Here is a 27,868-nt window from a genome sequence, read left to right as displayed (position 1 = left end):
TTTAGACTGTACACCCTGCGGTGCTTTAGCTTACTCATACATTTCTACAGGTCCTATCTTCACCACAACCAATGCTTCCCAAGGATAATTGAAATAGACCATGTTGTCAGACTATTCATTTTAACAAATATTTCCTCATAATAATATATCTACATAAATTGTGCATTAATGTTTTTATGCATGTTATTTACCTGTAAAAGCCTCCAATATGTAGACATCCAAATGATCTGATACTGCTGCTGTGCACTACAATCTTGGATTCAGTGTCAGCAGCCCCATTTAACACAAAGCTGTCACTCAAATACTACACTATAGGATTCCCCTTTGTTTCTCCCTAGCTATTATCAGAGGGGTGAAGAAGCTAGGCCTGCTTAGAGTATAATTAGACACTCAAAAAAGAGGAGAGGGCTAGGACATGCAAGGAGGTTGGGATTGTGTTTGAGAACTAACTTTAGGGTAGTAAAAATTTTGAGTAAGTTCAAAGCCACATTGCAAGTGAATCATATCTCACAGCACAGGACACAGGATCTGTAGTCATTGACAATGGGTTAATATGAGGCCGCTACCTTCAGGTGATTGGACATTGGCTTTCATGGGAACACCCTGAACTCCCCCCCCCTTAATAAACCCTACATACTCCATGTTCCAGGTTTTTTTTGCTAGGGTCCTTAAGCCATTGACCTCTTTTCCTCTGGAAATAATCTACACCAGGGGTAGGTAACCCCCGGCACTGGTGCTGCAAGCGGCACGCAAAGCCTCTTTTGCCGACACTCAACTCCCTCCCCATCAGCGGGGCAGCGCAGGGAAGTGTCAGTGAGACACTAATAATGCATTCCAATTTCAGAATTCCCCACGCCGCACCTGCACTGAGGGGGAGGCGCTGTGCCCCCACACATTGTAAAAGATGGGACACATTATTTGGTTCTCTAATTGCTGTAGCTGCGATCGTCAGCTTTTGTGATGGGGAGGGGATTGGGTGCAGTTCTCCTGGAGGAGTGGTCCCTGTTTCCAGGAGGAGGAGGACTGTCTTGGCCACCGCTAAAGCCAGTCCTGCTAGCCCAATCCACCATCTGGAGGAAGATGACTCACTTGGTTGCCACTACCAATCTCAGAAAGAAGGGATTTCACTGATTGAGAAAACGACAATCAGGTGACAGTTTGTGGAATTACTGTTGAGCTTCTGGGAACTTTGTTGAAATTATTCCTTAACCTTTGCGTCACTTACTACTGAACCCCTGCACTCTGTGTCCCTTTAAGCCACAGCCAGTATTCAGTGCAATGAAAATTACACCCAACCACTTTTTCTCAGCTGCGGGGGCCCAACTTATGATCCTGCCCACAGGCCCACTGCTTTCAGAAAATGCCTCTGACCTGAGCTCATCATTGCACATCTATTCCGTATGCTGGTATGTGACATCACGTAAATCACATGCAAGCACGTGGGCTGGATGCGAGAGTTGGATCAGCAGGATGATTGTGCCAGGTCATGTAGATGTGTCTCATCTCTGCTTCCTTTCACCACTCTACATATCACTCATATCATAGATGAGAACAGGGTACAGCGGTGGAGCAGATGAGCAGGAGGGGTTCAGAGGTGGAACAGAAGATCAGAAGGGTACAGCGGTGGGGCAGATGTGCAGGGAGGTACAGTGGTGGAAGAGATGAGAAGGGGGTTCAGCAGTGGGAAGAACAGTGGGTTACAGTGATGGGCCAGGTGAGCAGGGGGGTACAGTGATGGGCCAGGTGAGCAGGGGGGTACAGTGATGGGCCAGATGAGCAGGGTGGTTCAGTGTTGGGGCAGATGAGCAGGGGGGTTAAGTGTTGGGGCAAAAAAGCAGGGGGCTAAAGCAGTGGGGCAGATGTGAAAGGAGGTGTATTGGTGGGGCAAATGAGCTGGAGGTTACAGTGGTGGGGCAGGAGAGAGGGAACAGTGGTGGGGCAGGAGAGCAGGGGGAACAGTGGTGGGGCAGGAGAGCAGGGGTAAGAGAGGTGGGGCAGAAGAGCAGGGGGGTACAGAGGTGAAACAGATGTGCAGGAGGTACATTAGTGGGGCAGATAAAAAAAAAGGAAGTTACAGTGGTGCGGCAGATGGGTTCACTGTTAGGACAGGTGATTCAGTAGTGAGACAGAAGAGCATGTGGATAACAGCGGTGTAGCAGATGTGCATGGAGGTACAGTAGTGGGGCAGATGAGAAAAGGGGTACATTGATGGGGCAGATGAGCAAGGGGGTTACAGTGGTGGGACAGAAGAGCAAGGGGGGGTACAGTGGTGAGGCAGATGTGCAGGAGGTACAGTGGTAGCAGGGATTAGAAGGGGGGTACAGTGATGGGGCAGATGAGCGGGGGGGGGGGGGGGGGAATCAGTGTTGGGCCAGATGAGAAGGGAGTTACAGGAGTGAGATAGATGAGCAGGGGGGTTTAGTGTTGGGACAGAGGAGAAAGGAGGTACATCGGTGGAACACATGAGCAGGGGGTTACAGTGGTGGGGCAGAAGAGCAGGGGGAACAAAAGTGGGACAGATGTGCAGGAGGTACAGTCGTGGGGCAGATGAGAAAGGGGGTTACATGTTGGGGCAGTTGAGCACATAAGTTCAGTGTTAGGACAGATGAGAAGATGGTACAGTGGTGGCGTAGATGTGCATGGAGGTACAGTGGTAGGCAGATGAGAAAGGGGGAACATTGGTGGGGCAGATGTACAGGGGGTTACAGTGGTGGGACAGATTAGAAAGGGGGTACATTGGTGGAGCAGATGAGCGGAGGGGTTATAGTGGTGGAGCAGATGAGCAGGGGATACATTGGTGGGGCAGATGTGCAGGGTAGTACAGTGGTGGGGCAGATGTGCAGGGTAGTACAGTGGTGGGGCAGATGTGCAGGGTAGTACAGTGGTGGGGCAGATGTGCAGGAGGTTACAGTGGTGGGGCAGATTTGCAAGGTGGTACAGTGATCTGAAATGTGGAGTTGCAGGAATTGGGGCTGATCTGAGGCGTAAGAGTGCAGGATGTTAATTTCTCACTACTAAAGTAGTTTACAGCATTTACTTTATAAAAAATCCGTTTTGTGATTGAGTGTAAAGTTGACATTTTTTTTGTTATAAAAGCGGCACACTCAATTTCTTTGAAAACATTTTTCAGCACACTGCTCAAAAGGTTGCCTACCCGTGATCTACACCAATCCTTTTTACTTTTCTTCGCTACTTTAAATGACACCTCTATCAAGATTCAATTGCTTACTTCCTTATGGCTCACTAGGAGTTTTCGGATCAGCTGCCTTCAATGTACATCTTGAGAACCTTACCTGGACCCCACATCAGTGAAGCAAGCCTGTAACATTTGCTTCAGGCACTGGATCCTGCGTTTGGTGCTTACCTTGGCACTTGGTACAGTGAGTGTAGGTAGCCACAGGGTGTGCTATACATGTCCAGGGTCGTGCTTCATTCCTAAGGGACCCAGACCATGAAGACCCCTTTAGGGGTATGCCCAATGTGAGTGGTGAAGTTTGGTTCTCACTGAGAACCTGCAGCATGGATAAGGTAAGACAGTAATTGTGATGATGTCCTGTTCTTACATATGAATGTTTGCTTCACCCAGTGTGTTATCCACCTCTGTAAATGCCTCCACTTACAACTATTTTGAATTTTAGCTCCCTCTCTATTACCTATTTGGCTAAAGCAGATTTTACTTCAGCTATGTCTGATTTTGGATTTGGGAAACTCGCTGCCCTTCTGAAACCTTTGCTCCCCAGGGCCCAAAAGCAGTCTTCTGCCTCTCCACCTCAGGAGTATGACCCTGATCCTCCTAACATCGTTAAGGAAGATATTAAGGTGGATGAGGTGGATGCAGAAGATAATCCTGCAGAGTAATTTTCACCACCTGTATTTCTGAGGCACAAGCTAAGGCTTCCCACTATTTGCTTTCTACCATGAACTCATTTATTGATTCGGTGCATAGTAGACTTTGTCAGACAAACCAGGCATCCCTGAATTAACTTCTGCATGAGAAATCTAGACCTCTGGAATTTAGAGCACTGGATTAACCAGATGAAGGCCCATGTTACTGCGGATTCCCTGAAACAGGAGATTTTGGATTCCTTTACAACCCTATCTGCAGCAGTGTCATATATTGCAGATGCCTCAGCAGAGGCCATACACATGCCGGCTAGGTCCGCAGCATTAACAAACTCTACTAGGAGAACCTCATGGCTAAAAACCTGGCCCGGGGAGGCAGCATCAAAAAATAGGCTGTGTAGCATTCCCTTTGCAGGGGATTTGCTGTTTGGTTCAGAATTAGAATCCATTCTTGACCGAACGGCCAATAAAAAGAAATTGTTTCCGGTCAAGAAGAAGCAGGTGCAGACCCGTAAGAACAGCAGGAAGATGAAAAAGGAAGCCATGGTCTTAACAGAAGCCCAAAGGTAGGAGTGGAGTGCTCTTCAATCCTCCTGCGACTTCCGGAAAATCACAGTGACTCCTTCCTCCCAGACAGAGGAAGGTTCCAGGAGTTTCTTCTGCAGTGTAGAGGCATTACACTAAACCAATTTATTTTAAATATACTCTCCCAGGGATATGTGATCTAATTCACGGAAGAACCTCCAAAAAGATCCTTGTTGACGAACGCACCAAGGGATCCAGCCAGGCTTCACGCCATGAAGTCCCTAATCCAGGAACTGAGATACCAGAGAGTCATTGTTCCAGTCCCTACAAGGGAGTTCTTCCAAGGGTTCTACTTGCATGTATTCCTCTTTCAGAAACCCTTAGGGAGGTTCAGTTTCATCCCAAATCTCAAAACGCTAAATCGATCGGTAGAGTACAGAAGATTTCAGATGGATTCCATTCTCTAAAGAAGCAGAGCTCTTCAGTGCCTAGCAGGAAGTATTCTAAGATGGGCAGAGCTCCATATTCTATCCTTGTCTGCGATCCATGTATAAGGGACTCTAAACAGGGTAGCGGACTTCCTCCGCAGAAACCAGGTTTATGAGACAGAGTGGCGATAGAACCCGGAAATCGTCCAAATGATCGTGAAAAAATGGGGGCAGCCAAAAGTGGATCTTTTCACAACTCTGGTTAGATGCTCTGGTGCACGGCTGCAATTTTCGCCTTTGTTACGCCTTTCCCCATATCTTCAGCTTATCCCTAAGGTCATAAGGAAAATCCAGTAGGAGCATGATGACAGTAATCCTCATCACTCCCTTTTGGCCCAAGAGAGCTTGGTTTTCATCCCTTTTCCCAGATGCAACTCGAACCGTATTGGCACCTTCCGTTGAGGTAAGACCTGCTGATACAAGGTCCTTACTTCACCAGGAAGTAGCAAAGCTAAAGCTCACAGCTTGGCTTCTGAAGAGTAGCTCCTAAGAAAGAAGGGATTTTTAGATAGGTCGGTGGCTACCCTCCTATCTAGCAGAACGAGTGTTACCAGAGCAATTTATTTCAAAGTCTGGAAAGTTTTCAACTCCTGGTGCACTGCATCCGGAAGATCCTTAAAAGATATTTGTTCTATTTTGGAATTCCTGCAAGAAGGAGCGGATATAGGCTTAGAAGTCAGTACCCTCAAAGTTCAGGTTTCCGCTCTGTGGTTATTTTTGGAAAAATCAATCTCATCAGAACCCCTAGTGATCAGGTTCTTCACGGTTGAGAATTGCGATCACAGAGGCCTATTCCCTTTCAGGCAAGGAGAGTTCAGTTGGTATTTCGGGCTCATTCTACAAGAGCTTTGGCAGTGAACTTGGCAGAAAGAGCTGGTGACACCCCCTGAACAGATCTGTAAAGCAGCTATATGGACGAGTCTGATGACCTTTGCTAGTCATTGTAGGTTTGACCTCCTGACAGCTAGGGACCAGGCTTTGGAAGGAAAGTCTTGCAGGCTGTTGTCCCACCCTAAATGGGGTAAGTCTCTATTATCCTCCCGCGTGCTGTCCTGAAAGACGTTTTGTGAAAAATTCAAGTTAGACTTACCGGTAACTTGTTTTCCAATAATCTTTCAGGACAGCAATAACCCACCTTTTTTTGTTGCTGTAATACTATGATATAACTGTCACTTATGTGTTGCAGCCGGGGCTGGAGGTTCTCTACAAACAACTAAAGGAAGCTGCGTGGAGGCATTCTGTTAAAGCTTTGGATGATGAGGTGTTTCCTGTTGGAGGAGGAGCCATGATTTGTTTTTATCCTAATGATGAGGATAATATCCTCCCCCCTCGCCAAGGTGATTTCAGTCCTTTGGATGTGGTCAGAGCAGTTAGGGTTTACCTAGCTCTAACATCTTCCTTACAAAAAACTCCCTCCTTTTTTGTCCTCCCTGGGGTCTTAAGAAGGGTCATCCTGCTTCCTCTTCCACCATAGCTAGGTGACTCAGTAAGCTTATTTCCAGGGCATATGACCTCAAAGAAAGGATTTCCCCCTTCCCTGTCAAGGCCCACTCCACCAGATCTGTTGGTGTTTTTTGTGCTTTTCAGCATCAAGAATTCATTGCTCAGGTCTGCAAATCCACCACTTGGTCTTCTGTTCATACCCTTTTACCAAGTGGGCCTCCAAGCCTTTGTTGATGCAAGCTTTGACCGCAAAGTGCTTCAAGCTGTAATCTGTTTTGGGTCAGTTGACATTTGTTTTCTTGGGGACTTGTATGCCGTAGTTTGCTATATTGTTGTCCATTTCCTCAGTTTATTGCTGTGGAACGCCCCATGGTCTGACTACATATCATGCCTCCTGTACAGTACAATTATGATAATAGGAATTTCAACTCACCTGAAAGTCCATATCTTGGAATACAGTACAGGACGCTGGTCCTTACCTCTGTTCTCTGTTTCTTATTATTGCCTGCTACAAAACTAGAGTCGCACAGAGTGGATGGGAGTATTTAATGGTGCACTAGGGAGTGTTACCAACAAAGCTTTTGCCAGTGTCCAATGACTTGCAGACAGCAGCAAATAACACATGGTCTATGACTACAGGATCTGAACTCCACCCATAAAAAACACTGCAAGTAAGCATTTAGAATAGTTGATTTTACCTGCTTTTAGTTGTTGACAGGGTCTCTATAAGATTCCAGATTGACGCTTGTTTTAAGCAGATGACCGTCTTCTGCACTTTTCACCATCTCCCTGTTTAGCACACGTGATTCCTTGGGCTGATGGGGACACGTGTCAGGTTACTTTTTTGTTGTCTGTTTACCATTGGGGAAATTTTCCTTCACTTCCTGTCACTTTGCTATCCTAAAGTCAGGGAATTTCACGTCTTTGGTAGTTGTCCCCCAGAACATGTGTTCTAAATTTTTCCCTTTACTCTTGTTCTGGGGACAAGTCTTACATTTTGGATTTTTTATGTAACAGTTGTCACCAGTACAAATAAAAGGGTATGTAACTATGTAAGGGTGAACCTTCCCAATGGGAACACTGACGACACTAACAACTCGACAGAGTGTAATAATTCCCCACTCTATCCAAAACTAAAACAAAGCCTTTTTAGGCAGAGATGCACTTTAAGTACACCCCTCACCATTCTCTCCCAATAAGACATATCATCACTTTCCCTAGTAAGCAGAATCCAATTCTATTCATCTAGGGTCAAGAAATGAAGGAAGTTCCTCCCTTCTGTTCAACATATTGGAGTTCTGGACTATTCTGTAACTGTTCTACCAGTTTCTATTCCTGATTGGTAGTCTAGCACAGGCTTAGTGTAAAAATGCCATTGCTTTGACATACAGTACATGAACAACAAAGGAGGCACCAGGAGTTCAGCTGTGTTAGAGGAAGTGTCCAAGATCTTTTGCTGGAATCAGCAGATGGACGTTCTCAGCCACCTGGGGGAATGGACTGTTTATCTAGAAAAACATTTTTGGATTGGAAAACATTGGTGCACACAGATTATTGACTTGCTACACCCTCTAGGATCTCCAGTTCATAGCTCACTCCAGGGATCTTTCTACTGATGCCATTGTCACCCCGTGGGCTCTGCACTGCTTAGTGCGCCACTTCCCTGTTTTTCAAGCCTAAGTTACAGAGATACGTACCTGTAGTTTGATATCTTAAATTTCTTAATACAGCTATCTACCTAGTTCTATCTTCTGTGCAAAGGGAATGCACAAGGGAGGGGAGCCTTTCTGTTTTATCTGCCTAAGGGTAGAGATTATACCCCAGATGCCTATTGTTTTAGTCATTGAACTATCCAAGGAAACTTTTTTTACTGTTAAAAAAAAAAAAAAAAAAAAACCTTTTATATGACATTCTAAAATGCTGATTGCATGGTATTTGTTGTTCTCTTCCATAATAATGCAGGTTTAAAGATGATTCTGACACAGTTCCAAGTGGATTCTGTGGCAAGAGAGGTGAGCATCACACGAATTACGTAAAGAAACCATCTAGAAACTGAGCAACTCAGACGTTCGTCTGAGTAATTTTTTTTATTTGCGGAGATTAGTATATTAAACATTAATAAAGTTATTGTTCCTAAATCAGTGTCACAACCATGTCTTTATTTTTTTCTACCAGTGGCTTTTATTTTGAATAGTGTAATATAATTTTTCTGTTTCAAATGCTGCTTTATGCATTGACATACCTTTTAGACCCAGTCTGTCCAGAGAGTATGGTCACTTGTTAACTTGGCACCGTTCACATGCAGCTAAACTCTTTAATAAGGCACAGAAGTTGAATCCAATGTGATTTGACGTAATTGCAGTATAGAGGGTGTTTTTCCAGTTCTTTTGATGTGTACGAAGACCATGAATTTCCCAAGGCCGTGCAAATAACTAAAACTAACTGAGGGAACATAGAAGAAATGGGGAGTGTCTAGCTGGGACTAAACTAACTGGACAAGAGGAGGACAGAGGAAGATACCAAAGTCACATTAGTGAACAAGTTGTAGTGGCCCCAAACCACTACTAGATGTCAGCATACTACATAAAAATAACAAAAATAATGCAGTTAATACCAACACAGATAAATTACATGACACTGAAAGAGAACACTCCTTGTCTGAAATCGTAATATTTAATTTTAACCCAGTTTAAGTCCATAAAGCGTGACTAAAAAGAGCAAGAGAGGGAGAACATGCAAGTGTGTGTGTGTGTGTGTGTGTGTGTGTGTGTGTGTGTGTGTATGTATATGTGTATATATATATATATATATATATATATATATATATATATAGGATTTTTTCTTTTGCCGGATCGGAGTTCCGCCAAATTTGGCAGTCCTGTCCTCTTCCGCTTGTCATGTAACACAGAAGCTGGTAGAGGACTCACTTCCTCCATCAGCTTCTGCGTAGTAGTGTCGGCACTGCACCCAGGGCACACAATGCTGGATATTTACAGGTGGATGTCCCAGAACTCGACGCTGCAAGCGCCCACATTGTTTGTAAATATGTGGCTTGGGGAGGTGGCTTCTTTCTCCACCTGTCACCTGTTACAACTGTGTGTAGCACAGAGCTGAGTGAAGCGCTGTGAAACTCTTCCTCTGCTCTGTGCTACATTGCTAATAGGCAGAGCTGCAGGAAAGTCACTGTGTGTTGAAAATAAAAGCCCGGGTACAGCTAACAGAGCCCTGATGGCTGCATTCTGCAAGAGGTGACAGAGAGCTTTGGAGGAGGAGGACAATACGTCAACAGGTGAGAGAGCTTTTTGTGTGGAGGTGGGAGGATTTGTGAGAAAGCTGAGGGGAGGGGGGGGGAATCTGTGAAAAGGTGAGGGAGCTGGGGGCGGTCTGTGAAAAGGTGAGAGAGCTGGGGGGGGGTCTGTGAAAAGGGGGGGATCTATGAAAAGGTGAGAGAGCTGGGGGAGAGGGGGATCTGGGAGGATCAAAAGTGAGAGAGCTGGGGGGGGGGGGGGGGGGGTTGTGCAAAGGGGAAAGCTGGGAAAGGGTGGATTTGTGCAGGGGTGATAGCAGGGAAGGGGGAGTGTGGATTGTGCAGAGGTGAAAGCTGTGAGGATAAGCTGTAGATGGGGGTGCAGAGGCGAGTTGTGGACTGGGGATGTAACCTGTGAACGGAGGGGTGCAGAGGCGAGATGTTAATGGGGTGCTAAGGTGAGTTGTTGATGGGGAGGTGTGTAGGTGGGTTGAGGATGTTGGACGCAGAGTTGAGCTGGAGATGTTGGGAAGGCGTGCAGAGCATAGCAAAGAGGTGTGTGGAGGCGAGTAATTGATGGTTACTTTGAGGAGTGGGGGATACTTGAGGGAAGTGGGATTTTTGCTTGGAGAGGACAAGGGAACTTTACTGGGGGGCAGCAGAGTAAAGGGTTCAGTAATCAAGAGTATGTCATATATGGCAGGGTGCAACAGTGAGGATTTAGTAAAATACCTTGTACATTACCTAGTCATAACTTTATGCTGTGCTATACATTACATACCTTTTACAGTCATATGTTACATAAATGGCCCCTGGGCAATACTCCTTAATTCTGCACTCTGTACAATGGGTTTTACGTTATGTACTTCTGACCCCTGCACACTGTATGCTGGGCTGCACATTACACTCTGTTACATATTCCTGATCACTGCAGTCTGTACACAGGCTATATGTTGCATAATCCGAAAACTCTGTATATGGGTATTACAGCAGTCAAGAGCGTGCAAAATACATCACAGCATACAGAGTTCAGCAGTCAGGAGTATGTAAGGTACATCACAGCTGACAGAGTGCAGTGGTCAAAGTATGTAAAATACAGCCTAGTATAAATAGAACAGGAGAGCAAGAAAAATCGTGGACGGCCGCACACCGATACAACACCTTTATTGTGAAATCTAAAATCCAAAACAGTCCATGCTATGCAGAGGTAGAGGCAATAGCTAACGTGTTTCACACTGTAGGTCGGTGCTTAATCATAGCTAGTGTAACATTGTTTAACTGTGCTTATAAATAGGGGTAAATGGCCAATCAAAAGAATTTTCATCAAGGCCACCCCCCTGCACAATCAAGTCAAAACAAGGGACACATGAAGGAGAACTCCGAAGCAGGTGCAGGCATGTAAGGCACCTTATCAAGGAAACCATCCACAATCTGCAACCCCTTTAGAGAACATCCCTTATGAAACAACAAGATCATAAGTAAATAATGCTTTCATAACGAGATAAGTGAAAATTTAGACCAAAATTATACCAAATCACAATAAATAAAATAAAATTAAAGATTTTATATGTTTCAGCGTGACAATATTTAAAACAATTAGTATGCAGTTCATAAATTATTTGATATACAGATCATAAATCACAGATAAAACAATGTATAATTAAAATAATAGTTTTTGTTCCAATGAAATGTTAAGAAGAAAAATAACGGAGAATTGCTATGAACATACTGTATTTAACGCATGAACCCCCTTGCTTGGGGGGGGGGGGCTCCGGTAGACTTGAAAGACCCTTTGTTAGTTCAGAAAAAAAAAAAAAGGAACCTCATGAAAAGTATAAATGTATAATTATACATGTAGTTACATAATATATACACTAATCTATTTGAGACACAAGAGGAAGAATGAGATAAATAGATCAATCAGTAGAAAAAATCCTCACTTGGCAGATGGCTATCACCCAGTCTTTACACAAGCACAACAGGACCTACACATTGACTACAATTTAAGGGTACATTTAAATGCGGTATTAACAGTTGTGCATATTGTTCTTTTATTAAAAGGGGTGACACAGTCCTTTCAGTTACAACAGGGAAATCCTACAAAAGCTCGTACTTCATTAATTGCAATACGCGCTTCTTAGTGTATGTTATTACTTGCACTTTGTGCCCCATTCAATATGTGGGTTGACGACACATAGGTGAGGGATCGTCTCTACGACCACCTCAATGATATTGAGAAAAATCATTTCACCAATGTGGCCCGTCATTGGAATGACTATCACCACAAAGATGTGTCCAGTTTGGTCACCCAGGGTATGGAAAAAATAGAATTCAGAATTTTGTGTAAACAAGAAGTTTATTGGCTCTTCAATTTAAATACTAGAAAACCAGCAGGCCTTAACTTTGAGTGGGATGTGTCTCACTTTTACAAGTGAGACACGTTTTTAGAGTAACTTAGTTCGACTATAAGTCACTTTATATTGTCATTTATACATCTAATTCATGGTGATGGAAAAAATGTCATATAGCACATGGGTCGTCAACCCCCGGGCCGCGGCCCACTATCGGGCTGCAGCGTCTATGCAGCCAGGCCGCGGCAGGTGGCATGACATTTTAAGGCACCGGTGGATCAGTGAGGAAAGCGGGCAGGCGAATGAGAGAAGCGGGCTGGCGAGCAGAGATGACATCTCTCTCCGCCCACCTAGCATCACTGCTCTTCCGCCCTCACAGCGTGAGGAATGTCGGCGGTGCAATGGGGAGCAGAGAGATGACATCATCTCTCTCTGCCCGCCTAGCATTACCGCTCTTCTGCCCTCACAGCATACAGGATGTTGGAGGTGCGGCGAGGAGCAGAGAGATTACATCATCTCTCACCGCCCACTCCACATCTCTGCTCTCCTGCCTTCACTCAAGAATGATCACTGAACCAGTGGCACCAATGCAGTGAAAATCCTCATCTGGTGGCACTGGCAGGTGATGTGGCATTCCTCATCTAGTGGCACAGGCAGGTGACATGGCAAGTGGCATTCCTCATTTGGTGGCAGGCAGCATGGCAAGTGGCATTCCTCATCTGGTGGCACAGGCAGGTGACGTGGCAAGTGACATTCCTCAACTGGTGGCAGGCAAGTGGCATTCCTCATTTGGTGGCAGGCAGCGTGGCAAGTGGCATTCCTCATCTGGGGGCAGGCAGCGTGGCAAGTGGCATTCCTCATCTGGTGGCACAGGCAGGTGACGTGGCAAGTGGCATTCCTCAACTGGTGGAACAGGCAGGTGACGTGGCAAGTGGCATTCCTCAACTGGTGGCAGGCAAGCATGGCAAGTGGCATTCCTCATCTGGTGGCAGGCTGGAAAGTGACACACTCAGGGCTCCAACTGATTCTGCATTATGGTGAGTTGAACTATTTAATTTATATTACAATGTAATATAAGAAATAATGTGCTTCATTCATTCTGACACCATACCAACCATGGTGCCTTGATGATTGAAGTACCAACAGCTATTGCCCCGATAAATTGCCCATGAAATTCGCTTCCCCTCCCCCCCACGTACATCCCCCCCTTGCCGGGCCTTGGCACAATTTTCTTCCACGCAGTTGGTCCCCGGTGCCAGAAAGGTTGGGGACCATTGATATAGCATGATGACCACTCGTTTAAATTTACCTCATCTTTTTTTCCTCTTTTTTTTTTTTTTTTTCTTCTTGAAATTCATGTCACAAATTATTAATTATTAATTGCTATGATTGATATGACTAACAATACCACGGATTGTTTCTACTGATTGATCTATTTATCTCATTCTTCCTCTTGTGTCTCATATAGATTAGTGTATATACTGTATCAAGTAACTACATGTATAATTATAATTTTATACTTTTTATGAGGTTACTTCTTCTTTTTCTGAACTCCCAAAGGGTCTTTCTCATTTTAATTCACAAGTCTATCGGAGGCCCCCCCCCCACAAGTGAGGTGGTTCATGCGTTAAATACAGTATGTTCATAGCAATTCTCCGTTATTTTTCTTGTGAACGTGTCATTGGAACAAAAACATTTTTCCAACAATTATTTTATTATACATTATTGTTTTATCTGTGATTTCTGATCTGTATATCAATTAGTTTATGATCTGCGTATTTATTGTTTTATGTATTGTCACATTGAAACTAATGAAATCTTTAATTTAATGTGATTTGGTATAATATTGGTTTAAATCTTCACTCATCTCGTTATGAAAAGCATTATTTACTTGTGGTCTTTTTCCATATGGGTTGTTCTCTGAAGGAGATGCAGATTGTGGATGGTTTCCTTGATAAGGTGCCTTACATGCCTGCACCTGCTTCTCCTTCATGTGTCCCTTGTTTTGACTTGATTGTGCAGGGGGGGTGGCCTTGATGAAAATTCTTTTGATTGGCCATTTACCCCTATTTATATGCACAGTCAAACAATGTTATACTAGTTACGATTAAGCACCGACCTACAGTGTGAAAGCGTTAACTATTGCCTCTACCTCTGCATAGCATAGACTGACTGTTTTGGATTTTATATTTCACAATAAAGGTGTTTTTCGGTGTGCGGCCATCCAGGATTTTTCTTGTTCAGTGATCCATTGCAGAGCCTGCACCTGTTTGCCCTAACGGGGCATGTGTTTCACAGAACTTCTGTCTAGAGAGGAATCTTTCTCCCGTTGTTTAAATATAAAGAGAACAGGGTCATAGTCTCTGTGCTGTATGGTACATATTGTACTTTTTTAATGTGTACTGTACATGTTTATGGCTACTGGACATGATATGCACTGCACTGTACATGATATGCACTGCACAATGCACACTCCTGAGTCCTGTACTCTGTGTGCTTCACTTTTCTGAACCATGTGCCTTCCGCGATACACATTTCTGAGCCTCGATCACACCCACTATTTGGCAACTGTGTAATTTTAACCTCTGAGGAAGGTGTGGCTGGGGGCAGGGTTGTGGGTGTGGTGGGGTTGTGGGCGTGGTTGGGGCAGGGACTTGCCTGTTGAGAGTAAGTTCCAGCACCTATTTTCTGAGAAAAAAGCCCTGTGTATGTATATGTGTGTATGTATATGTATATATATATATATATATATATATATATATATATAAAATCTCACAAAAGTGAGTGCATCCCTCACATTTTTGTAAATATTGTATTCTATCTTGTCATGTGACAACACTGAAGAAATTACACTTTGCTACAATGTAAAGTAGTGCATGCACAGCTTGTATAACAGTGTAAATTTGCTGCCCCCTCAAAATAACTCAACACACAGCCATTAATGTCTAAACCACTGGCAACAAAAGTGAGTACACCCCTAAGTGAAAATGTCCAAATTGGGGCCAATTAGCCATTTTCCCTCCTCCTCATGTGACTCGTTAGTGTTACAAGGTTTCAGGTGTAAATGGGGAGCAGGTGTCTTAAATTTTGGTTTTATTGCTCTCACACAATACTGGTCACTGGAAGTTCAACATAGCATCTAATGGAAAAAAAACTCTCAGAGGATCTGAAAAAAATAATTGTTACTCTACTTAAAGATGGCCTAGGCTATAAGAAGATTACCAAGACCCTGAAACTGAGCTGCAGTATGGTGGCCAATAACTTACAGCGGTTTAACAGGACAGGTTCCACTCAGAACAGGCCTCGCCATGGTCAACCAAAGAAGTTGAGTGCACGTGCTCAGCGTCATATCCAGAGGTTGTCTTTGGGACATATGAGTGCTGACAGCATTGCTGCAGAGGTTAGGGTGGGGGGTTAGCCTTTGTTGCCAACGGTTTAGACATTAATGGCTTATTTTGAGGGGACAGCAAATTTACACTGTTATGCAAGCTTGTACACTCACTACTTTACATTGTAGCAAAGTGTCATTTCTCCAGTGTTGTCACATGAAAAGATATAAAATATTTTCAAAAATGTGAGGGGTGTACTCACTTTTGTGAGATACTGTGTGTATGTGTGTGTGTGTGTGTGTGTGTATATATATATATATATATATATATATATATATATATATATATATATATATATATATATATATGCACCGTGCTAGTATCGGTTTGGACTGCCTTAATTATTGGTGGCGTAGATTGAACAAAGTGTTGGAAACATACCTCAGAGATTTTGGTCCATAATGACATACTAATATAATGCAGTTGCTGCAGATTTGTTGGCTGCACATCCATGATGCAAATCTCCCATTCCACCACATCCCAAAGATGCTCTATTGGATTGAGATCTGGTGACTGTGGAGGCCTTTGGAGTACAATGAACTCATTATCGTGTTCAAGAAACCAGTTTGAGATGATTTGATGTTTGTGACATTGTGCATTATCCTGCTGGTGTTAGCCATCAGAAGATGGGTATACTGTATTCATAAAGGAATGGACATGGTCAGCAACAATGCTCAGGTAGGCTGTGGTGTGTAAATGATGCTCAATTGCTACAAAGGGGCCCAAAGTGTGCCAAAAAAATATCCCCCACACCATTACACCACCAGCCTGAACCATTGATACAAAGCAGAATGGATCCATGCTTTCATGTTGTTGTTTATTTCAAATTCTGACCTTACCATCTGAATGTCACAGCTGAAATAGAGACTCATCAGACCAGGCAACGTTTTTCAAATCTTCTATTGTCCAATTATGGTGAGCCTGTGTGAATTGTATCCTCAGTTTCCTGTTTTTATCTGACAGGAGTGGCACCCGGTGTGGTCTTCTACTACTGTAGCCCTGCTTCAAGGTTTTCTGTGTTGTGCGTTCAGACATGGTATTCTGCATACCTTGGTTGTAACGAGTGGTTATTTGAGTTACTGTTGCCTTTCTATCGTCTTGAACCAGTCTGCCTATTCTCCTCTGACATTAACAAGGCATCTTTGTCCACACAACTGCCGCTCACTGAATATTTTCTTTTTCAGACCATTCTCTGTAAACCCTAGAGATGGTTGTAGGGAAAAATCCCAGTAGATACACGCACACAAGTCCAAAAAACAAAAGTTGAAGCTGGGATGACCTTGATGTTGGTTTCTTGATGTCTGCAACTTCTCACTTCTTGAATGTATCCAGTCACTTTTCCATCAGTGGCAAAACATGCATAACCACTGTGAGCTTTAGGTAGAAAAGTCTCTCTTGTTGGTCTGAAGGAATTTTAGATGACTCTTTCCTAAAGAGGCTCTGCTATCAACCTACGAAGTGAAGGAGGCTCACATTTAAACACTCAAATAGAAAATTTGGTTGAATTTTTTTAGGACACTGGCTATTAGCAAGATTCCTTGTGCATTGCTCAAGCTGTCAGCTATGTCAGCTTGGATCTTGGCAGATGGTCATCCATTGAAGGTTCAGTCTTGTTGCTGTCAATAGTATTTTGAGCTATCTTTTTACTTACTCTGCTGTAAGATGATTCTCAAATGTAGATGTGCTCACACTTGGGAAATCATGTTGACTGGGTGGTTGTCTTTTTTGAGCTCCAGTAGCACACATTTTGAGAGATGAAGAGGACGTCTTGTATTCTCTCAACAATCGCTTTCTAAACCTGCACACTAATGCCCCGTACACACGGTCGGATTTTCCGACGGAAAATGTTTTATGGGAGCTTTTTTTTCGGAAATTCCGGCCGTGTGTAGGCTCCATTGGACATTTTGACAAAATATATAAATACCGCACTCACAAACAGAGACCCATAGTTAGGTGACAAAAACATATAGTCCATGTAAAAAAAGTGTTTCACAACTAAATACAGTCCATATAAAACTAAAAAGGTGCTTCACAACTAATGTGCGAAATCGCAGGGAATGCTTCACATCTGGTGTGCAAAAATTGCAGAGAAAAATGTTGCAGAAAAATATTTTCAGGCATACCAAGGCACCCCCACATGTGTCCCTACTCCCCAAATCACAGTGACACCCAGCTTTTCAGTCTGGGAGTCAATAAGGCTTAGAACGATATCCAGAGAACGACACAGGATGGCAGGTTCACTGATGAGTTGATAAACAATCCTTCAACGTAAATGCTCAGCCATACAAAAGAGGTACCCAAAAAGGAAGAAAAAAGGGGGACCAATAGTGAAGTATGCTAAGAAAGCAAATTTATTGCGCTAAAAAGGTATACTTGCAAAAGTAAGTTAAAAACAGGCATTGAAATTGTAAGAAGATGCAGCAAACACCATTGGGGACGTTCCTATGAGACCGGAAGTGATGTCAGTGCCGGAAGCGAGTCACGTCAATGCATTTCGCCCTCCCACAGGGCTTCATCAAAGGACCAGGCAGGATATAGTCATGTAACATATTTCTTCCAGGGCAGGGATTTCCTCTTTGTCATTAGGTGTTTGATTGCACTTAAAGTGTTTGTTAAACACCCCCCCCCCCCCCCCCCAGAAAAAAATAGATCCTGTTCCCTTAAACATGTTATACAGCACAGTATACAAAAACAGAAAGTCGCGCTAAATAGTGAAAAGATCAATTAACATATGTTACCAATAGTAGGTGCCAAAAATTGTTATATAAGTGAAACAAAATCAAGATGAAGGTGCAAAATTAAATGTATCTAACTATAAATTATGGTATACATATTGAAGTGCATAGAAATCAATACAATTAAGTATTGTTAAAAAACAAAAAAATGCAAAATAAAAATTAAAAAAAGTCCAATGACTGGGTGAAAACACAAAAAAGAACTGAAAAAACACCCAAAGTTAATCAATATTAATAAAGGATAAATCCATATAGTAAAACATAAAAAGTCCAGTAAACATGTGGATCCAGAAAGTGATGTTAGGTGAAATTCCACACTCAAGTGATAAGTGAAAAGGTATATCCTCCACCACAGAAAATGCTGCCGTTTACCAGAAAACGGTGGTCCCTTGTTACAGGGGACCACACTAAGCGAGTGGCTATAACCCCAGCCCGGGATCTCACTGGCAGGCACCGGACTCCTCAGCGTCAGCAGGGATGGTCAGCGGAGGTCAGTGGAAGGATCGGTGGATAAGCAATATTGTCACCATAAAAAACAAAAGGCTTTGGACATTTTTAATTTTTATTTTGCATTTTTTTCTTTTTTAACAATACTTAATTGTATTGATTTCTATGCACTTCAATATGTATACCGTAATTTATAGTTAGATGCATTTAATTTTGCACCTTCATCTTGATTTTGTTTCACTTATATAACAATTTTTGGCACCTACTATTGGTAAGATATGTTAATTGATCTTTTCACTATTTAGCGCGACTTTATGTTTTTGTATATTTGTTCAGTGTCGTATAACACTTTTTTTAGTTGCAGCTCACTCTTATTTCTACCCTTTATTATATCCATATACAGCACAGTGCTTGTTCTGTGTAACCCCTGTATCACCTAAAAAACCTGGCTGATCCTGCCTGGCTATACCACCCCCCTGTATGCTGACCACAATATATCAGTGCTGCTGAGCCCTGACACTGTAGTTAGCGTACGTTAATCTGTCATCCGCAGCCCTGCTCTCCTGTGTCTCCTCTGTTTTCCTCTCCTCCCCTCCCTGCCTGTCTGCTCGTAGTAGTGCCCACCCACCCCCCTCCCCCCTCCCCTGCTCCTGCTGCTCTCATATCTGCTATTAAATCCTGTAATCCCCTCTGTACCATATTTATAAAAGTGTCCCTGTGCCTGTGTTATGAAATCTGCTGGATTGTACCTATATTAGCGTGGCTTCCTGTCGCTCAGCTGACTGTCGGCTCTCTCTCCTCTCTTCCCCTGCTCCCCGGCTGATGTCAGCAGGAGGGCTCTGCCCCGCCCACTGGAGCTGTGAGCTGGAGGAAGAGAGAACTGTCAGTCAGCTGAGCCCGGGAGCCTTCCGTCCCTTTATGTATGAGATAATCAATTATCCAACTGGTTATTCTTCCTGTGGTTTCTACTGTGCCCACATGTGTGCAGGGTGTAGAACATTACTGCTCCCCTTGCTTTGAACATGTCAAAGAACTCTGAAGTGGCAAACGAATAACTGCTTTGGTCATATAAAACCGCATACATCCAGATAGGTTGCTCTGGTTGTCCCAGAGGAAACACTTTTCACCAGAAAATTTTAGCACTGGTTAGCCATAGCTCACTATATTTAGATATGATTACTGGAGGTGACTGTTTAATACTTCCTCGGCCATGGTCTGACATGTTTGATCGCAGGTCTAAGATCTTCAGTGGAAGTAGTCTTGTTTAAAAGGGACTTGGCGTAGAGTTGATAAATGCCTGTGGAGGTCTTCTCTACTTGTAGCTGAAGGACTAGGAATGCTTGGGTCAATAATTTAAATGTTTGGATTCTTGTTAGCTCTGGCTAAGTCTTTCATGAATTTTAAAAAGAAGAAAAGTGGAGAAGAGACTTGATGCTGCTTTTTGTACCCAGAACCCACTGTAGCCCATTTGTCTTGGATATTGTATGGTATTTCTGCTACGACCATGTTGTTGGTCTTGCTTCGCAAATTTCAAGCTCAAGAAGATGATCACTTACGGTAGTTCCTGGAATTTCTGATTGTCTTTGTTGGATAGTTTTAGAAAGTTCTGCATCCTCTTAAGGCAAGTTTTTGATAACTTCAGAGCTCTAATCTTTCCCACGTAAGTTTAAGGCCTTGCCTGGTTCCTGAATATGAACAGTTTTATTGAATGTATACCGCTTCTGATGATGGCTATACGTCAAAACATGTAAGGTGGATCTTTTTAAGTGACATCAACTCATATGGGCACGTGGAGGCTCGAAGTCTTTGGATGCGGCTGGAGTCTGCGGTCCTCGCTGTACTTTCTCCATGCTGTTTCCTCTTTGTGTCGGGCATGACACACAACAACATGTAAGTGTATCCAAATCTTTTTAATAAACAATTGTACACTATGTTGCACTCTGCTTGTGTTCCCTATTTATACATCTGAATCCTCTAAATCCTCGTATCTGTTTTTTTTTAATTTTTGATTTACTTGCATATTTGCACCTGGTGTACTTTACACTTTTTTTATGATTTAAAGGTCCATTTAGCATTTGTTATTGCAGTTAATATATATATATCTCTTAGTATTTGTTTATGCACATGTTAAAGGAATCGCTCATTTTATTTTATTGATTCCGGGCCGCATTGTCACTTTATGTAAATTTTAAGGTTTTATAATCTTTTTTTACACTTTTTGCACATATTAAGCTTTTTTCGGCGCAGTCTTTAATAAGTTGACATGACCCGTTTTAACTTTCCTAACACAGTTCAATGACTTAACCATCTGATTAACAAATCAAGTTCATGCATAGGTAGGATGCTAAAGTCCCTAAACTACTGCCTTAAAGGTGGGTCTTTAGCTTTTATAGTTCTTTGGGCGATCATCAAACGTCATAAGGACAGTGTTAGCTAGTTATTTGTAGGTAATGCACTTAGCAATGACCGACGTATCAATTCCTTGAGGCCTTGTCTTGCCAGATGATCCTTTACCATTCCTAGAGATGGTGGTATCCAATACCAGGTGTTTGAGGAGAAAATGGAGTAGCAGATGGGTTCAGTGAAGGTGAAGGTTTGGAGGTCTTGTGGTGTGGGTCTCGAGAACAGTGTGATCAGTCACCTGAGGTTTTGTGATAATTTGGTGAGCTAGCTTCAGAATAGTCTGTGGTGGCACATGATTTGCTGCATAGAATGATAGTAACTCTGGAGGTAGAGAAATGTCTGGTGTGCCAGAGTGACCTGTATGGCTGATCGCTGCCCAGTGTTCTATGTATTGGTGTAAAGAGTTTAAAGTGTGCAGTGTACTTGTTTGCTGGTCACTAAGGCTAGGTTCAGACTGATACAGTGCAATCTAAATCTGGTTTCCAGTGCGATTTTAAGGGGCTGTGTTACTGTGTGTTTATGCGGTTCAGATGCGATTTTGATGCAAGTTTTTACTACTGCGACTCTTCCCTGCTGTCAGCAGCAGGGACGAGTCATCAGTTGTTAGGGAGCCGACACCTGCCGGTTTCCTAAGGCCTCATGTACACTGCTGCTGCTAAACGAACATTTTTTTCAACTGCTCCTGAACTCTCCTCTGTTATCTTATCAGTACATGTACACAGGGTCATTTACAGTCCTTTCTAGGCAGTTGAGTTTAGAGGCTTTTTTTGGAACGCAAAAAAATGGGTCCTGAAACTGAGTTTAGAGGCATTTCAAGAGGCAAACGCTTCTTAACACGTTTCATTTACAGGCGTTTTTCATTTCTGGCTATTTAAAAAAAAAAAAGTTTCTAAGAGCAAACACGCATGTATACGCGGCACAACTGACGTTTTAAATGTGGGTTACTATCTGTCAAGTTAAATCGTTCAGGAGAGGTTGTAAAAACGTCCCATGTACATGAAGCCTAACAACGATGAGTCATCTCTGCTGTTAGCTGGATTCACCGCTGACAGCAGAATGTAAACAAAAGAGCCGGCGTTGAAAAAAATCCATACCAGGCCCTTATTGGAGCATGCGGCCCGGCAGGCCAGGATGTGGGATGGGGGGGGGGGAGCCGACTTCTTAACATCCAATGACTCATCCCTGATGCTGACAGCAGGGATAAGTCCCTGGTTGTTAGGTGGGTGCCAGCTGCTAACAACCAGCATAAATCACATTGTCAAATGGATCAAAAAAGAACACAGATGCAGTTTTGATGCATGTCCATTGAAGTGTCTGGACCACAAAATCGCACTGCATTGCACCAAACTCGCACAGGACCCTTTTCAAAATTAAATCACAGCTGCACTGTATATATGCGAACAGGCTCATGTTATTTAACTTGTCATGCAATTCTGGAATGCACCAGAAATTGCATCAGTGTGAACCAGGGCTAATATTTGTGTTTATTGCTGGGAGTGAGACCTTAATGAGATCTGTACGATGTTTTTGAGTGCCTTTAAGAGAGTTGCAAAACAGTTTTTTGCTATTTCAATATCTTGTCATCTATCAGTGACTTGTCGCCCAACCCCCCTCTCTTTAAGGGCAGGAAGCTATTTAACTCTTCTAGAGAATCTTCTGTATTGATAGTTGATAGAAGAAAAGAATATTTTTCAGGCAATCTCTTAAACTGTAGCTTTCATAAGCTCTTTTTAGCTTTGTGAGTAACTTTGTGAACTAGTTGCTTTGCATCATTACCTTTGCTATCCATTGCTTAGTCCTATTTCACAGATCAGATAGATTATCAGACATTTGTGCCCGTATGTAAAGTAAGGTTATGCCCTCAAATGCCAATCTGAATTTTTTTAATCACTTCAGCCCCGGAAGGTTTTACCCCTTAATGAACAGGCCATTTTTTGCAATATGGCACTGCGTTCCTTTACTGACAATTGCGCAGTCGTGCAATGCTGTACACTGTTCTTTTTTTCCCCACAAATAAGGCTTTCTTTTGGTGGTATTTAATCACCTCTGCGTTTTTTTATTTTTTGCGCTATAAACAAAACAAGCAACAATTTTGAAAAATATATATATTTTTTACTTTCTGTTTTAAAACACACCCTATAGAAAAATGTAAAAAATCAGATTTCTTCATCAATTTTGGTCAATATGTATTCTGCTACATATTTTTAGGTAAAAATCCCAATAAGCGTATATTGATTGGTTTGCGCAAAAGTTTTATAGCGTCTACAAACTATGGGATAGATTTATGGAATTGTATTTTTACTAATAATGGCAGCGATCAGTGATTTTTAGCAGGACTGTGACATTGCGGCGGACAAATTGGACTCCTAACTGACACTTTTTTGGGAACCAGTGACACTAATACAGTGATTAGTGCTAGAAATATGCACTGTTACTGTACTAATGACACTGGTAAGCAAGGGGTTAACACCAGGGGCGCTCAAAGGGTTAAGTGTGTCCCTAGGATGTGCTTGCTAACTGTGTGGGGGATGGGCTGACTGAGTAAGCAGGAACAGAAGATCTCTGTGTCCTCCCCTGTCAGAACGGCGATCTGCCTAGTTTACATAGGCAGATCGCCATTCTGCCTCTCTGGAGAACGATGGCAGGTGGCGCGCGCCCACAGTATCTTTAGCGGGAAATGACGTACAGATAAGTGATTTCACGCAATAGAGATGCCCTGACGCAGTATATATGCGGTAGGCGGTTTTAAAGTGGTTAAGTTCTGCTTGCATTTGTTTAAATTTTTTTTCCTTATGCGCAAATATGCATTTCTTTCATACATTACAGGACACAGGAGTAATGACAGCACTAATAAAAGCCCTCCAGCTCCCACAAGTCTAACCTTGGGGGAGTAAATGTTTTCTCTCTATTCTGAGAAAAGCAAACCATTTCCTTTTTGTTACTTTTACATGAAGATTACTCTAGCATGATTCTTTTTTTTTTTTCAATCAGATTTTATCCAGAAAGGAGGTCTTAGCACTTTTACAAAAAACAAGGAAAAAAAAACAAACAGAAGAACGGTGCACCATGCAGGACGACATAGCATATAATAGTATTAGAAGGTGTATGCAGAAGGAGCGTATGGACGCAACACAAAACACACATGACATTTACAGTAGGTAAGTATTCAGAAAAGACTTAGTAGCTATCTCACAGGTAATGACAGGATAAACCTAACAATTACAGAGCAAGCGAAGGACACATCAGCTCTATCCAGTTAGACCAAATCATGGGGCATAAGGTAGGTGTTATGTATGCTCTTCAAACATTACATATTTGTTCATGATATCCATTAATTCTGAGTGGGGGTTGCAGACACCTATCGGGAAGCAATTCATTTACGAGAAATGAAAAGTTTTCTTATAATTGCAAGTAATAAATGCGGGTCATAGCTAACAGGATCTGCATACCCTAAAATATAAAGTACAGGGTTGGGGGTCAATAAAAAATCACACAGAATGGATAGAACCTCGTGGCAGTAACAGTGGCACTTTGGAAATGTCCAAGAGAGAGGTGAGACCTTTAATAGTTTCTCCCTGGCCTAAAGTGTAAAATAAGGACATAGAAGAGAGGGGGAGCGAACACGGCCAGACGCTGAGCATGAAGGGTATGTCACAATTACGAATATTGATAGAACCATCTCTGGGCCAGTGGAAATTCAGAGCAGTTCATAAAAAGCAGTACAGCGCATAAAAAATTAATCACTTGAAGCAATAATTTTTCATAAAATGTCCATAAAAAAGAATATCTGATAGTAATCCAATGGTGCGAGTGACATCCACACAAGATGAGTGACTGTAATGAGATAAACCTCCACCAACGTTAACACTAGCCGCTCACCTCAGCAGGTGGACCCCTGAGTTAATCAGTCAGGTCAATAACAGCCTTTCCCACAAAAGGGAAATAAACAGGAGCAGGTACACTTGTGGCCGGTCAGCTTTCAATCTTATTAGAGCTCGCGGGGATCACATGTAATAAAATAAAGAACATCTAGTGCTCTCTGTATGTTGCATAAAAGTATTTAATGTATTAAAAGTAGAAAACTTACAAACGAAGCACTGTTCCCCAATGCGAAGGATAAAAGCCTAGTAGGATGATCAACGGAGATCAGCGAGCGAGCCGTGGGTGACGTCACGATCCAAGTCACGTGATATTTTCCGTATGCGTTATGTCCCTTGTGATGGGCGGGACTTCTTCAGCGGCGACGGCATGACGTGGTACACCCACTATAAATATAACTCAGCTGATCGAGACAGCCAATAGGCTGTAATGTGTGTATAATACCATGGTAACCGGTAAACGGAAACGAAGGCAACAGTTCTTATAACGGAACAACAAAGGGGTCAGTTTTTGCGGTGATGCATAACCGAAAATAAGCCCATATTCGCTTTATAGATGTAATGTTACTTTGTGTAACTATTATAAATATGACCACCATCCTTAAATGATGTCTAATTTTTGGAACAACCCGTGTGCTCGCTCGGTTCCGTGGAACATCCTAATACATTGCATAGTAGTACTGAATCAAAATTCATAATCTTATTCAAAAACATAAAACTCAAGAAAAATTATCGGTCAGAAATAAAACAGTTAACGTCAAACTCGACGTTTAAGCCTCTAGGTAAAAGGACCTTGGTTTCGTGAATCCAATGGGATTCCCTGCGGCTGAGCTGGCGAAGGAAATTTCCTCCCCTCCAATGTCTATTGACCTTTTCGATACCCCAGAATTTTAATCCTCTGGGATTTTGACCATGTACTAGTTTGAAATGTTTGGAAACATTATGAGCTTTTAATCCTTTTTTAATGTTATTGACATGTTCACCTAGACGTACATGGAGGGGCCTGGAAGTCCTTCCGATGTATTGGAGGCCACATCCACACTCCAACATGTAGACGACCCCAACTGTCATACAGGTGATCAATTGGTCAATTTTATATTCCTTGCCAGTAGAAGTGGCAATAAACTGTTTACGTTTTTTATTATTGCATTTGGAATGCCTGCAGGCTGTGCAACGTCCACAGGCATAGAAACCTGAGAGGAAGGAGAACAGTCTATTGTCTGTTTGTGTAGGGGGATCTACCACCCCAGGTACTAGACGGTCCCTTAAGGACGGGGCTTTCTTGTAGATGAAGGACGGACGTGGTGGCAGCAGGGGACCCAGCACACGATCTTGTTTCAGGATTGACCAGTTTTTCGCGACTAGCTTCTCAAATTGTTTGTATTGAACATTATAATTGAGTATCATTTTAAAGTTGGGGGCGTTAATACTGGTATCCCTGACTTTATTGGAAACCAACTCAGACCTGTCCATAGCTAAAACTTTTTCCATATCTTTCTTTAAGACTAGTTTATCATAACCTTTTTCATGGAATTTAGAAGTAAGTAACATAGATTGAGTGATAAAATCACTATCATCAGTGCAATTTCGTCTGAGTCTCACAAATTGTCCCTTGGGAATGTTGCATAGCCATGATTTGTGATGGCAGCTCTCTAATGGGATAAAAGAATTACGATCTGTGGGTTTTAGATAATTACACAATCCAAACTTATCGTTATCCTTACGTATCTCCAAATCTAAGAAGACTATTTTTTCTTCGCTAAAGTTCCAGGTAAGCTGAATGTTTTTGGTATTAGCATCAAGGGTTTGCACAAACGTAGCTAAACTGGATTGATCACCCTCACAGATCATTATCAGGTCGTCTATGTACCGTTTGTAGCAAACTAGTTCTGGAGGGCGGTGCTTGAACACCACATCTTCCTCACAGTGGGCCATAAACAGGTTGGCCACACTGGGAGCAAAACAGGCGCCCATCGCAACGCCCCTCTTTTGTAGATAAAATTGACGATTAAACCAAAAATAATTCTTGGCTAGACAAAAACGTAAGCACTTTAACAAAAAATTCTTGTGTCTCGTTGAGAGGTCAGAAAACCTGGATAAAGCCCATTGAACCGAGGACAGAGCATCCTCATGTCCAATAATAGTGTATAAGGACCCTACGTCCGCTGTCACTAGAATGCATGGAGAGGAGCATCTAGTGGATTCAATAATTTGAATAATATGTTTCGTGTCTTTCAGAAACGCTTCCGTTTTGTTCACTAGCGGTTGAAGGAAGTGGTCGATGTATTGACCCACCCTGGAGGAAATGGAATCAATGCCATTAACTATGGGCCTTCCAGGGGGGTTAACACTATCCTTATGGATTTTTGGAAGACAATAAATAATTGGAGTTCTGCAAAATAAGGGGTCCAAGTAGGACGCCTCCTTCTTTGTCAGAATCCCATGTGTCTTCCCTTCCTCTATTAACCAGTGTAACTCATCTTTATACACCAGCATAGGGTCCTTATTGAGAATCAGATAGGTGTCTGGATCATCTAACAGTCTATTTAATTCTGTCAGATACTTAGATTTATCTAAAATGACCAGACCACCACCTTTATCTGCCGGGCGTATTATAATGTCATTTCTGGCCTCAAGGGCTTTCATGCCCTGCCTGATAAACTGTGGGTCCATTACTTTTCTTACTTTCATCCTGTCCAGATCATTGAATAACATATTTTTGAACACCTCAAGATACTTCTTGTCGTGGTTCAAAGGATTGAAAGTAGATTTATTCCTTAAACCGGAATGTGAACCTTTTACAGTAACAAGAGGTCTGGTGGGATTTGACAAAAAATATTTTTTCATGTTCAGGTTCCTGACAAATTTGTGAATACTCACATAAGTTTGAAATTTATTCATGTTTTGAACGGGAGCAATATGTTATTCAATGATCTGGACAGGATGAAAGTAAGAATAGTAATGGACCTCCATTGATCATCCTACTAGGTTTTTATCCTTCGCACTGGGGAACAGTGCTTTGTTTGTAAGTTTTCTACTTTTAATACATTAAATACTTTTATGCAACATACAGAGAGCACTAGATGTTCTTTATTATATTACATGTGATCCCCGCGAGC

The 27,868-nt window shown here is 42.5% G+C and overlaps 1 protein-coding gene across 8 annotated transcripts in view; it reads left to right on the top strand.

The window, feature by feature from the left end:
• CCDC9B (coiled-coil domain containing 9B) overlaps window positions 1-27,868 on the top strand; it is a 398,828-nt gene that overhangs the window by 236,781 nt on the left and 134,179 nt on the right. For 7 of the 8 annotated variants that reach the window (XM_073610486.1, XM_073610484.1, XM_073610485.1 and 4 more), the window contains one exon: window positions 8,262-8,311. The exons of the other annotated variant lie outside the window; for it this stretch is intronic. In XM_073610486.1, the coding sequence (XP_073466587.1) occupies window positions 8,262-8,311 (50 nt within the window). The remainder of the gene's footprint in view (window positions 1-8,261; window positions 8,312-27,868) is intronic. 8 annotated transcript variants of the gene reach the window in all.

Source organism: Aquarana catesbeiana, linkage group LG13, assembly GCF_042186555.1.
Source record: "Aquarana catesbeiana isolate 2022-GZ linkage group LG13, ASM4218655v1, whole genome shotgun sequence".
In the NCBI taxonomy this organism is placed as follows: domain Eukaryota; kingdom Metazoa; phylum Chordata; class Amphibia; order Anura; family Ranidae; genus Aquarana; species Aquarana catesbeiana.
The sequence above is the reverse complement of the archived record's forward strand: the minus strand, read 5'-3'. Positions and strand labels throughout refer to the sequence as shown.